The sequence below is a fragment of the Chlorocebus sabaeus genome, chromosome 10 (genome assembly GCF_047675955.1).
Source record: "Chlorocebus sabaeus isolate Y175 chromosome 10, mChlSab1.0.hap1, whole genome shotgun sequence".
Classification (NCBI taxonomy): domain Eukaryota; kingdom Metazoa; phylum Chordata; class Mammalia; order Primates; family Cercopithecidae; genus Chlorocebus; species Chlorocebus sabaeus.
Genome location: NC_132913.1, coordinates 43,535,531 through 43,549,305, shown reverse-complemented (window position 1 = coordinate 43,549,305; position 13,775 = coordinate 43,535,531). Strand labels below are relative to the sequence as shown.

The window sequence follows — 13,775 nt, the reverse complement described above, 5'->3', positions numbered from 1 at the left end:
GGGCACCGCCGAGCAGCGGCGGCGGCGGCAGCAGTAGCTGCAGCCGCAACATCTGGGGGAAACTTAAGGTGGTCACGTAGGTTTCCCGGAGGCTGCGGCGCAGAAGAGCCCGCAGCTTCCTGGGGCAGCCGCAGGGCATCTGTTGGCAACGCCTCCCCAGCCAACGGCGAGCTGGGGGCAGCAGGGAGTAGGCAAAGGCGGGGCTGCAGATTAGGGCTGAACAGCCCGGGATCCCGAATAGTTCCACGGCGCCATCGGCCGGTACTGAGAACACGAGTAGGGGGGCAAGTTGCAAAAGGGTCCCATCGGCCAGGAAGCGAGCCACGCCGAGAAAGGAGGGGCGGCTGGGACGCTCTGCGCGAGTAGAAAAGCGGGGGCGGCTCCGAACTCTCCCTCTCAAGGCCCAGCCTCTTCCAGCCCTGCGGGAGAAGCCCTAGGAAGCCCGCCCAGCTCCGGCCGGGAGACTGGGGGAGGGAGCTTGCCCTCCGGAGCCGCGGCGTTGTCTTTGCTAGAAAGCTCCCTGCGCCCGCGGCCTGGCGAGGGGAAATCAATTGCAAAGCAGAATCGGCGGCGACTCGGATGGCTGCTGGGGTGGGACACGCTCCCACAGTGCGCTCGGGCCCCTCTCCTGGCTGGGTTGTAGGCTCACACCTTATGCTTTGCGGAGACGCTGTCTCCAATCCCCACCCGCTTCGCTTTTCTTGTCCAGTCTTTCTGGGTTCTAAGATTGAGGCTGTGATAGACCTTGTGTTTCAAACGAAGGTCGATTTATTTCTCTAAAACTCGTGGAAGGGGTACAAGTTGGTGGGCAGTGAGGAGTATGGAAAGTATTAGCGTTTGCAGAAGGTGGGAATCAGAGTACCTTTCTGTAGAAGGCGCACCTGTTGCCTGCTGCTCGGCTGCATTGTCTGCGAAAGGAAAAGGCGCGACGCTTCACTCTGACTTTTGGGGTTTCTAAAGAGCTGGGTCACGGTCACTGTCTACCCTCTCCCCTTCCTCTCCTCCCCCCTCCCAACCCCACGCACCACGTCCTCCATCGAACGTGGGCACTGCGTGGAAATAAGGAAACACAGAAAAATAAGCCCTACCCCCACTCCCATTCCCTTTCAGATGGGAGTGTGGGAGTGGGGGGAGGGGGGAGAGAGAGAGAGAGAATGAGAATGAATATATGCCAGAAGAGGAGGAGGCCTAGGACAGGAAAAGGGAGTAAAAGGGGATGAACCGGGTAGGGAAATCCCACCCGAACTGCGTGAGCCCTCTGAGCGTCTCGTGTCATGGGACATCTGTACGCTCTTCCGCTAAGGGGGTGACGAAGGTGGGTGGGAGAGGTTAGGGCGCTGCAAGGCACATCCCATTCCGTGCGGCTCCAGGTGCGTGCTACCTGGCCCACGCCGGCCTTCCCTTCCGCCTGGGCTTTTGTTGCACCCTCCCCACATGTGAGCGGCCGAGCAGCTGCGAGGGCGCGGGGGCTTGGGGGAAAGTGAAGTGTCGCGGCACTGCGGGCTGCGCAGACCTGGGAGAGGTCACACCTCTTTCGGAAAAAAAAAAAGAAAAGAAAGAAAAGAAAACACCAAAAACCACCCAAGCTGGCTACCAAGGTGAACGCAGAGCGGTTCCCACCTTAAAATCGGCCCTGCTCGTGACGTCAGGTCGGAAATATACCAAAGCGAGCGCGGGCCAGGAGTCCAGGGAGCGCGGCGGCGCGGCGATTGGGCGGCGGGCCGCTGACGCGCGCTGACGCGCGGAGACTTTAGGTGCATGTTGGCAGCGGCAGCGCGAGCCACATAAACAAAGGCACATTGGCGGCCAGGGCCAGTCCGCCCGGCGGCTCGCGTACAGCTCCGCGGTCCCTTTTGCCTGTCCAGCCGGCCGCCTGTCCCTACTCCCTCCCTGCGTGAGGTGTCCGGGCTCCCTTCGCCCAGCTCGCCCACCCCTCCCCGACCCCAGCGCCCAGCCTCCCAGAGGGAACTGCACTTCGGCAGAGTTGAATGAATGAAGAGAGACGCGGAGAACTCCTAAGTGAGTAGATGCAGCCCATGCAGTTCGCCTTCTTTTATGCTTCTCCCTTCTTTTGCACGTCTCTTCTTTCCACTTGTGTGGGATAGGTTCTTTGGAAGTGGGAGCCAGAGGCTTCTAGTGAGAGTGGGACCGAAGGATGGGGAGTGCGTGCGCGTAGTTACCGGGGGGCATTTGTTCGAACTCCGGCTTTGGCACTAGTGGGGAGTTGGCTCCCGACAGAGGCTTCCAGGCTCCTCATTGGTGGACGTGGAAGGGAGACTCCACAGTTTGGGAGCTGAGGACTAGCCCGCGGAAATGTGAGCAAAGTTTGCTGTTAGTGAGGAATTGATTGTGGCCTGTGAAGACGGAGATTCCAAGTCCTGTGTATACGAGGGAAGCTGCCCACAAACTGACAGGGAGAGAAAGTTCTTCAGTTTATGCGTTGCTTGGGAACTGTGTCTCCGCGGCTGGCCAGCGCGCGATGTTTCCCGGGTATTGTTGAGTAAGGGTGGTGTTGGTAGAGTGTCCTGTTACTAAGTTGTCTGAAATTTCTGGTTTTGACATATGCTGTCCTTGGGTTTGCGAATGTGTCGAGAGAGAGAGACAGAGAGAGAGAGAGAGAGAGAGAGAGAGAATATGAATATGTAAAGAGTGCAGTTATGAAACTGTGGAGCTACCAGGGAGTTAATATCCAACACAGGAATATCTCTAAGGGCTGTGGAAGTCGAGTCTCCTTTCTGCTTTTTCTGGGTAATCACCCCCCGCCCCCACCCCCACCACCACTATGAAGCAAGATTGTGGGGGAGGGGAAAGAATAGAAAGAGAGGATACTGGCTTTCTTTTTCATTAGTAATAAGATTGTCTGTGCACTAGAATGCCTTCTAAGTGGGAACATCTGAAAATTACTAGGACACAAGAATGCCTTGTTCCAGAAAGGCAGATCGTGGAAGGCATTATGGGGAAGGTGTTCGTCTTGCTGTTCTGGGAAACACTTCTAATATTGGTGCCAATACCATATAAGCAGTATGTCCCCTCTCTGCAATTGACCTAAGATACTCCTGGAAAAGTAGGGTCCCCTCTTCCCACCTTGTGGCCATTAAAGATGCTGAAAGACAAGTTTTCTGGAAAAGTGAACATCAATTTATCTGTAGCTCCAATCCAGTGCTCTGTCAAAAGCACTTTACAAATGCGGATGCTTCCACTCAAGTTGCCTTCTCAGTCAAGGTCTTTCTAACATTTTATAAGGGGAAAGATTGTTTTCTCATTTTATATTCTTGACTTCTACTTTCTTCCCCTCTACCAAAAGAAAAGGCAATTTCACCACATGAAAAAAAAAAATGCAAGAGAAGGTTCCAATGCTGTATTTTCAGACTCTAGTCTTCATACTCAGGTCCTGAATTAACCTAAGATGGAAATGACCTCTCCACCTACACTGTAGCAAAGGGGCCAGTTCATTACATCATTAATGTTAAATGAGTTCATGGACTAACTTTCCTCTTGCAGGATCCTCTCTCTGCAAGGATTTACACAGTGCAATGGGTAGTATTTTCTGTTGTTTCAAGTCATTTCTTTTATACATTCATTTTAAGTGCTGTGTTTGGTAAAGGCTTCCCACTCACTTCCAATGAGATGAACAGGGAAAGCATGGAAGGGCCTGCCTGGTGAGTCTACATATGCCCAGTTGAATCTCTGTCAGGAAGATACCCTGAAGCTTCCTGTGTCTGTATTTCAGGGAGGAGATTGGACAGGCTGGACTCCCCATTGCTTTTCTAAAAATCTTGGAAACTTTGTCCTTCATTGAATTACGACACTGTCCACCTTTAATTTCCTCGAAAACGCCTGTAACTCGGCTGAAGGTTAGTGCAACTTCATTTATTTCCTTTACTCTCCGGAGTTCCCCAAACATCAAGAAACAGGACAAGGCGATTTTCTTGGCAAACCCTGTAACTTAAGATTTGCCCGACCCATCGCCTTGGGGAACAACTTTCTCATTGTGAAATTCAACTTCATTTCTAGATGGTCATTTCTAGAAAGAGACTGCTGAATCTGAGCTTCAGAGAAGAGGCTCATCTGAGTGGGATTGACTGTAAAAAGGTGTGGGGGGTGGTATGGAGGAGATGTTTGGAAATACCTAGGAGTGTGGACCCTCAGTAGCTTTTTAGCTCTGGGTCTTTATTTGGTCAGTCTTTCCACACCCTACACTGTTGTTCGGCAGCATTCTCCCTCTCCTGCCCCTCCTCTCGCGCCCCTACACGCTCTCTGACTGCCGCGGGCTGCCGGTGTAGCTCCAGGTGTACCCGAGCCCGGGAGGAAGTGTTCAGTTGACCAGGCTGAGTGTGTATCACCCTGTTTCATTTCCAGCCATGCCTTGTGTTCAGGCGCAGTATGGGTCCTCGCCTCAAGGAGCCAGCCCCGCTTCTCAGAGCTACAGTTACCACTCTTCGGGAGAATACAGCTCCGATTTCTTAACTCCAGAGTTTGTCAAGTTTAGCATGGACCTCACCAACACTGAAATCACTGCCACCACTTCTCTCCCCAGCTTCAGTACCTTTATGGACAACTACAGCACAGGCTACGACGTCAAGCCACCTTGCTTGTACCAAATGCCCCTGTCCGGACAGCAGTCCTCCATTAAGGTAGAAGACATTCAGATGCACAACTACCAGCAACACAGCCACCTGCCCCCCCAGTCTGAGGAGATGATGCCGCACTCCGGTTCGGTTTACTACAAGCCCTCCTCGCCCCCGACGCCCACCACCCCGGGCTTCCAGGTGCAGCACAGCCCCATGTGGGACGACCCGGGGTCTCTCCACAACTTCCACCAGAACTACGTGGCCACTACGCACATGATCGAGCAGAGGAAAACGCCAGTTTCCCGCCTCTCCCTCTTCTCCTTTAAGCAATCGCCCCCTGGCACCCCGGTGTCTAGTTGCCAGATGCGCTTCGACGGGCCCCTGCACGTCCCCATGAACCCGGAGCCCGCCAGCAGCCACCACGTGGTGGACGGGCAGACCTTTGCTGTACCCAACCCCATTCGCAAGCCCGCGTCCATGGGCTTCCCGGGCCTGCAGATCGGCCACGCGTCGCAGCTGCTCGACACGCAGGTGCCCTCGCCGCCGTCGCGGGGCTCCCCCTCCAACGAGGGGCTGTGCGCTGTGTGTGGGGACAACGCGGCCTGCCAACACTACGGCGTGCGCACCTGTGAGGGCTGCAAAGGCTTCTTTAAGGTGAGCAGTGGCTTGAGCGGAGTAGGCAGGTAGGGAGCCCCTAGTGCCCGGGACCCTGGAGTGTGCCTCCGCCTTGGTGCTGGCAGCCCAGCCCCAGCTCTTCTGGGACTGCCCGGCTCTCCGGGGTCCACCGAAGCTACCCTTCAGGAGTCCACGGGCTGCGACGGGGACTTCCGGGTGTCTGAGAAAGGGAAGCAGAAAGACTGGGAGGCCAGGGTCGCATCCCCCTCGCACTCGGCCGACCCGGCTGGCCCCCGCCCGAAGTTGCTGGAGCCGGAGTTGGAAGAGGGTCATTTGCATGTGCTAGGAGCTGTCTTCCCTGTTCAGAATGAAATTGGTTAGGACAGAGAACCGTGTCTGAGCTAACCAAGTGGAACAGAATTCCCTATGGTCAAATTAAGTGATCTCTTTATTTCGCCATCCTGATTGAATAATCTTATCATTTTAAATAGAGAAGGTCTCCAAGGAATGTAAATAATATGAATGCCCACGGATTTGTATTTACTGAGCGTCTCCTTCTCCTTCTCTTGGCATATAAAACACAGCAAGGAGCGGCAAGGTTAGCTCAAATGTTAACGCTATCAATTTTCTTCTGTTAAATGCCCTGGGGGAGGAAAAAGAAAAGAAAGAAAGAAAAGGAAGAGAAAAAAATAAAATGGAATTGTGTGTATGTGTTTGTTTGTGGGGAGGAATCGTAAACCCCAGCCACATATCGGAAATTTTCTCCGAGTTGCCTGATTTTCAAAAGAAGAAAAAATTTTTTTGGTCTATATTGTCTCCTTTTGCAGCGCACAGTGCAAAAAAATGCAAAATATGTGTGTTTAGCAAATAAAAACTGCCCAGTGGACAAACGTCGCCGGAATCGCTGTCAGTACTGCCGATTTCAGAAGTGCCTGGCTGTTGGGATGGTCAAAGAAGGTAGGTAGCGGGGAGCTGCCGACCCTCCAGTTTGCGCCCTTAGGAAACCACTGCTCATACTCTAGCATCACGTTCCACTTCCCGGTGCTGGGGATCTCGGTCTCCCCCTCAGTGTGGCCTTCAGGACCCCGCAGCTGCCTGCTTGCCCGGCTTCCCCTAGAGAAAGCCGCCAGGCCCTTCTCTCCTTAAACTATACGACCCATTTGGAGGAACACATAAAATAACCCCGCATTTTTTAACGCTTCTCGTCAGTAAAGGCTTTACAAGCAGTGGGGCCCTGAGCCGCTCAGCCTGGTGCCCCGCGGCTGCGGCCTTCCCCCGGGAGGGACTGAGGCAGCAGCTGGGCCTGGGCTCGGAAAAGTGGCGCTAACAGGGCTCTTCCTTTGCAGTGGTTCGCACAGACAGTTTAAAAGGCCGGAGAGGTCGTTTGCCCTCGAAACCGAAGAGCCCACAGGAGCCCTCTCCCCCTTCGCCCCCGGTGAGTCTGATCAGTGCCCTCGTCAGGGCCCATGTCGACTCCAACCCGGCTATGACCAGCCTGGACTATTCCAGGGTAAGAAGCTGGTGGGGGGAAATCATGTGGATAAACTGACAGATGGGCAGGACCCCTCCCCACATCCACCATTAACCCTCAGATTCAATGGGGTAAAGAAGGCAAGCAAGACTATATGCCTCACAGCTCTGGCCAGGGATTGTAGCTTGGGGTCATAGACATGAGAACAGGACAGAGGAAGGAGAAGAGGGACATGCCACAGGGTTTAAAGCTGTGTGAATTCCCACTACCCCACTACCCCTCCGCCCCTCCTCTTCCATATACCCCAGTGCCTCTACCATGAAATCCAGGGGCTGTACGAACTCCCCCCTCCCCGATCTACTTTATTCCCAGTCCTCCATAGAGGTAGATGCTTTAATCCTCATCCTTCCTGGCACTGTGCTGGGGAAGGATGTAGGGCCTGTCTGGGGGTCAGGGAAGGGAAGGAGAGGGTGTGAAGAATGGCAGTGGGGTGGGGGATCAAGTGGTCAGATCCTTTTTACTCCAGCTGTGAAAAATATGCGGGCTTTAATTGGAGCAAGTATGTTGAGCAAACCTGGTAGTGACTGCAATTTTATTAAGATTTGCAAAAGGGTGTCTCAGCTCGAGGCCCACTCTGGGACTAGCATGAATACTAACGTGTCAATTGTTTTGTGGAGATAAGAGTGAACGTTTCCCAGGGCTGGATGGCACTGTATTTAGTCTGTATGGAAATGGTAATTTACATATTTAAAGCAGCGACCTCGTAGCACCATCCCTAATTGAATTAATTGCCCCGGAACATCTAATTTCCTTACTGGTCAGAGAGAGGTTTAATTGTTATAAAAACCTGGCTCCCCTACTAGAAACGGGGTTAGCAATTTCACGGGTTATATATTTTAGAGAACCTCATTAAGTGCTTTTTAAAATGAAATTCCAGTTCCAGGCGAACCCTGACTATCAGATGAGTGGAGATGACACCCAGCATATCCAGCAATTCTATGATCTCCTGACTGGCTCCATGGAGATCATCCGGGGCTGGGCGGAGAAGATCCCTGGCTTCGCAGACCTGCCCAAAGCCGACCAGGACCTGCTTTTTGAATCAGCTTTCTTAGAACTGTTTGTCCTTCGATTAGCATACAGGTAATGAGGGAGGGAGGAGACAATCCAGGGAGGCTGTGAGAGAAATCAAGAAAGGAAAAGAAAGGGATGAAGGGAAACCAGAGGGTGGGGTAGAGAAAAAGAATAGGAAATGAAAGTCGGAGAAAGGAAGAAAAAGAAAGAAAACAAAAAAAGACAAGGAAAGGAGCGAGCCCAGAGGCCCTGGATGAATGGAATGGAGGTGGGATAGGGGGCGTTCTTGATTGTTATGAAATTAAACCCTTTCAAGGTCCACTGGTCTACATTTTATTAACTCTTCAGTAATTAGGTGCCTCTTAAATCCCTCATTTATTGCTCTTCAAGTAATTAGTTGTTTAGCTTTTCTCTCTCTCTTTTTCTCCCCTCTCTCTCTTTGGTATTAATTGCAGGTCCAACCCAGTGGAGGGTAAACTCATCTTTTGCAATGGGGTGGTCTTGCACAGGTTGCAATGCGTTCGTGGCTTTGGGGAATGGATTGATTCCATTGTTGAATTCTCCTCCAACTTGCAGAATATGAACATCGACATTTCTGCCTTCTCCTGCATTGCTGCCCTGGCTATGGTCACAGGTCAGTACTGCAGGTGCAGGGCGCTTCCCCTCCAGAACTGCCTAGCAGGATTTGTCCTGGCTTGCCCTTGTCACAGATTCTCCTTGGTTTTGCCAACTAGCTAACTGTCTTGTACATTCTTCTTTTGTTTCTGATTATATTTTCTTTAGAGAGACACGGGCTCAAGGAACCCAAGAGAGTGGAAGAACTGCAAAACAAGATTGTAAATTGTCTCAAAGACCATGTGACTTTCAACAATGGGGGGTTGAACCGCCCCAATTATTTGTCCAAACTGTTGGGGAAGCTCCCAGAACTTCGTACCCTTTGCACACAGGGGCTACAGCGCATTTTCTACCTGAAATTGGAAGACTTGGTGCCACCGCCAGCAATAATTGACAAACTTTTCCTGGACACTTTACCTTTCTAAGACCTCCTCCCAAGCACTTCAAAGGAACTGGAAAGATAACGGAAACTGTCCAGAGGGGGCAAGTCACATGGGCAGAGATAGCCCTGTGAGCTGTCTCAGCTCAAGCTGCCCCTCATTTCTGTAACCCCCCCCCCAGCCCCCTTGATCCCTAAAGAAAACAAACAAAAACTGTTGCTATTTCCTAACCTGCAGGCAGAACCTGAAAGGGCATTTTGGCTCCGGGGCATCCTGGATTTAGAACATGGACTACACACAATACAGTGGTATAAACTTTTTATTATCAGTTTAAAAATCAGTTTATTGTTCAGAAGAAAGATTGATATACTGTATAATGGGAAATGTTTGGCCAGCTTGGTGGTTGCAGTTCAGACAAATGTAACACACACACACACACACACACACACACACACACACACACACACCTTAAGGGGACCCACAAGTATTGCCCTTTAACAATACTTCAAAGTTTTCTGCTGTAAAGAAAGCTGTAATATATAGTAAAACTAAATGTTGCGTGGGTGGCATGAGTTGAAGAAGGCAAAGGCTTGTAAATTTACCCAATGCAGTTTGGCTTTTTAAATTATTTTGTGCCTATTTATGAATAAATATTACAAATTCTAAAAGATAAGTGTGTTTGCAAAAAAAAAATAAATACATAAAAAGGGACAAGCATGTTGATTCTAGGTTGAAAATGTTATAGGCACTTGCTACTTCAGTAATGTCTATATTATATAAATAGTATTTCAGACACTATGTAGTCTGTTAGATTTTATAAAGATTGGTAGTTATCTGAGCTTAAACATTTTCTCAATTGTAAAATAGGTGGGCACAAGTATTACACATCAGAAAATCCTGACAAAAGGGACACATAGTGTTTGTAACACCGTCCAACATTCCTTGTTTGTAAGTGTTGTATGTACCGTTGATGTTGATAAAAAGAAAGTTTATATCTTGATTATTTTGTTGTCTAAAGCTAAACAAAACTTGCATGCAGCAGCTTTTGACTGTTTCCAGAGTGCTTATAATATACATAACTCCCTGGAAATTACTGAGCACTTTGAATTTTTTTATGTCTAAAATTGTCAGTTAATTTATTATTTTGTTTGAGTAAGAATTTTAATATTGCCATATTCTGTAGTATTTTTCTTTGTATATTTCTAGTATGGCACATGATATGAGTCACTGCCTTTTTTTCTATGGTGTATGACAGTTAGAGACGCTGATTTTTTTTCTGATAAATTCTTTCTTTGAGAAAGACAATTTTAATGTTTACAACAATAAACCATGTAAATGAACAGAATTTTGTCTTCTTTCTGGGTCAGGAAAAAATAATGACTGAATGGCAACTTAACATACACAGTTGGAGATTAATTTGGGATAGGTCACTTATTCAGTATCTGAATTTCAAACTGACAGCCTAAATCTATTCTGGCAAAAGAAATCAGGTGAACCAAGATAGTTATCCAGATAATTCAGTAAAATATTTTTTCTTAACTAGAATTTTCCAGTCTGGCAACCAATATTTTTAGAGTCAATTTAGAATATCTCAACTCTTCTGTTAACTTTGCAAGTAAGTGTAGCTTTCAGGAGAGATGTTCTGGAGACCCAAGAGCTTTTGAACTTGAACAAGGTCAGAGTCTTGTCAAGTACTTGTCTTGCACAGTGATTAGGAAGTATCTTTTTAAGACTCAAGAAGTCAACACGGGTTTGAGGAGTGTTGTACGTAATCTCCAATTTTCCAATTTCTCAATTTACAATTGTTGGGTCATGGAGAAAGGGCTAAGCAGCTCAGGCCCTTTGGGCCTTGGGTCACTTTGGCACAGAGCAGAACTCAGTAGAGGTATTTCTTACAACTCTTTATTTTCCTCATTCAGTGGATGGTGATGAGGTGCAATTTGTAGTTTTAGAATAGAATTTATACCTTATAACTTTCTCAGGTACATGATAAAATATCTGTGTGTTGGATCCTGGGCCTAGTATAAGCAAGTTGTAACCAGGCCTCTCGGATTCCACCCAGCACCAACTTTCAAAAAAGAAAGGAAACTGATGCTGTAGAATCTGCTTCGGCTCAGAACCCTTGTCCTTGGGCAGATGAGGTCCAATGAGTTTCGCCTTAGGGCAGCTGTGAATTCATAGTGAGGGTAAGGTGGGAATGGTCTCCTTCACTGACCCTGGTGAATTACAGATGGCCTTGGGGCGGGGGGGGGGGGGGGGGGGGTCACTGAAATTTACAAAGAGTGTTATTGTTTTTAAAATGCAGAGTTAGAACTGTAAATTGCCACGAGAGCGCTCACGTTTTCTTTCGCTTGTTTCTCCTCTTTTTAAAAGACACGATTTGCAGGTCAGCAAAAAGAGAGAATGCAGGTCTCGGTGGTAATATAAGGTTATTTTTACAAGATGCGTTTTTCTCCGGGTAACTGAGGGACAAATAGGGTGGCCACATAAGATATTAAATAATAACGAAATGTTCAATTTCTTGACTTTCTTGAAAAGATGAGACTAGCCATATCATTTTATTTTCACATCTTATGCCCAAGTAAAGCCACAAAGCAGTAAGTAAAGAGAAAGAGAAAGGCTCTTTAGAAATGCTGGGAATCTGCAGAGCCTTCAGCACTCCTCTCCCAGGTGTCTGCAGCCCCAAGACAATGACATTCCGTCACACAATCCCCCAGAGTTGAACCCAGAAACGAACTCTGTGACTGGTTCTCCCTTAAGGAAGCGTCGGCGCATCACCTAAGGCCAAGGGGGAGTCGGGTAGTGCGCCTCCCGGGAATTTGGGGTCAGAGGAGGCAGGGAGGACGCTCCACCAGGTCCGCGTGCCGACTACACCGGCTCGCCGAACATTCCGTTGTGATTCCTAAATTGCAAATTGGTTAGTGCCTTTTCTGTTTCACAGAGTCGCTGTCAAACTCGCGGCCGCGCACCGAGTTGCTCGGGTAAAGAGCGTCGCATGCATTGCCCCTGAATCTTTCCATGTGCAGCTGAGGACTTTTCTTGTCCTAATGTTTCTAGGAGTAAAGTGAGAAGAAGCAACAGACACGCTGCATTGCCAAAAGCCAGACGTTGCATGACCTTCTTCAGAAAGAGATTAAACTTTATAATGAGGGCTTCATACCGCCCTCGTCTACCCACGTCCTCTTAAGCATTTCAGTTATTGTGCATCGTTCCAGCAATGGAAAATACATGATCATTGTTCCGAAGACATGACCATACAGTTCTCAGCTCTGAGGGAAGGTCTAATTTTAAGACTTTGCTATCTAGCCCCATTCTGAGTTTATGGAAAGATGCCCTTTATTCAAACCTCGAGTGAGCAGTGAGCAGCGGTGTCGCCTGCTCCTTCCTGAGGTCTGCCTTTCTGCCGTACAGGGGACGGTCGCAATTTCTCTGGGTGCCCTGCTGGCCTTCCGCTGTGGATGGGTGGATGAGAGAGAGAGAGAGAGAGAGAGAGAAAGAGAGAGAGAGAGAGTATTTGGGGTACTGATTGTCACAAGAGAGATATGTACGGCCCAGGGAGCCCACGGTGCCCTGCAGTGACAACGGCACCCAACGACCTTATCTTGTGTATTTCTTTCTGGCACTGGACTCCATTCTTAGATAGTTTAGGTGCCTCCTCCCCTAAAAAATACCGGTCATAAGTCTTACGGGCCACTGGTTCTCTGCATGCAAGGAGCACAACAAGGTGATATAGATATTCTTGCAAACTCAAGAATATCATTTGAAGGTTCAATTTCATTTTGCCTTGGGAATCTCTTGGCTTTCTCGGTGTCAGTGCGGCAACGAGAATATCAAATTATCTAATTGTATTTTAAACCTAGGCGTCGGCGTTGCAGAAATGTTTCCAAGACACAAACAGATCTGTGAGGGAAAAGTTTAATTTCATTGCAATATTTTGATCATAGAGTCTTCCGGTACAGGATACATTTCCATCTCGCCAGGTCCTATACAGGAGAGTGACACCAGAGCACTTCTAGGCATCGCGCGTGTTGCGCATCTTCGAGCCACCAGCTCCCCGCCTCGCTTTACACGCTCGTCCGTTTCCTTTTGTATCCGCCGCGCGGCAGCGCCGAGGTGGCTGCCGAGAGTAAAGGCTGGGGGGCTCCCCGTCTGGGCCTCGCCTCTCTCTGTGGAAGAGGCGCTTGTCTCAAGTCCCGACGCTGTCAAATCGAGGTCAAAAATGGAGACAGGTTCCCTCAAGGTGGAACGGGAAAGGAGAGTATCTATTCTTTGAGATTTTAAAAGTTTTTTTCAGTATTATTTTGACTATTGAATAGAGGTCTGGGAGTGAGTTTCTCATACATTCTTCTCCAAAGGAGGTTGTAAGGTCCCCTCCCCACTTGTCCCCGCTGTCAGAATAGGAACGCTTGCATCGTGGGCGCACCCCGGAATTTCTCAGGATTCCAAGCTTCCCAGGCAACTACGGGCCGGGACTGACTCAATTTCGGAGTCTTATGGAGGAGGAAGAGGGTTTGGGGTCTCAGCCGACGCCCAGTTAACCCTTCTTCCCCATAGGGCTCAGCCAAGACTTAAAAAAAAAAGCGCACCCAATTCCATGTCTTCGGGAAAGGTTCTGCTTAGATTGGTGCATCCGACAGAACCCGAGCAATCACGTTTCGCACCCCTGCATTTATTGTGTTCAGTCGATACTGGCTGACTTTGCCGGTAAAGCAAGATACGAATTCCAAATAGGTCATCACTTTTTAGTAATTCGTTTTTAATAATAAAATAAACATATGGAAATCCCCATTTTACTTTTAAATTTTGCTAGAAACCAAAATATTGCACATAACTATTTAGAATGGCAAGACTATCATTTAAAGTCACTTTCCTTTAGTGTGTTCCCTGAGACCATTAGGGGCGACAGCTGGGGCCGCAAGAAAGATCTTTCCTCCGACTTTGACTTTGCCTTTCCTTAGGAAAAGTCCAGCTTCCGTCGGAGGGCGCCTGGTGGAGTGGTCCTGGCGCGGGAAAGCAGGGCCCCACCCCACGCTGGGGGCGCTCGAAGAGAGC

At 49.1% G+C, this 13,775-nt stretch overlaps 1 protein-coding gene across 4 annotated transcripts; it reads left to right on the top strand.

Moving 5' to 3' along the window:
- NR4A2 (nuclear receptor subfamily 4 group A member 2) lies at positions 1-10,068 on the top strand. Of its 4 annotated transcripts, none has more exons than XM_007964997.3 (8): positions 1,540-2,019; positions 3,731-3,854; positions 4,538-5,225; positions 6,014-6,143; positions 6,533-6,696; positions 7,595-7,797; positions 8,184-8,362; positions 8,512-10,068. In XM_007964997.3, the coding sequence occupies exons 3-8, from the start codon at positions 4,551-4,553 to the stop codon at positions 8,766-8,768; spliced, it is 1,608 nt and encodes a 535-aa protein (XP_007963188.1). In that variant the 5' UTR covers positions 1,540-2,019; positions 3,731-3,854; positions 4,538-4,550; the 3' UTR covers positions 8,769-10,068. The 4 variants fall into 4 exon arrangements, with proteins under 4 accessions (XP_072875800.1, XP_007963188.1, XP_007963187.1 ...); XM_007964996.3 differs by having other exon boundaries at positions 4,360-5,225; XM_073019699.1 differs by lacking the exon at positions 8,512-10,068 and having other exon boundaries at positions 1-2,019; positions 4,360-5,225; positions 8,305-8,361.
- Positions 10,069-13,775: the final 3,707 nt, after the last annotated feature.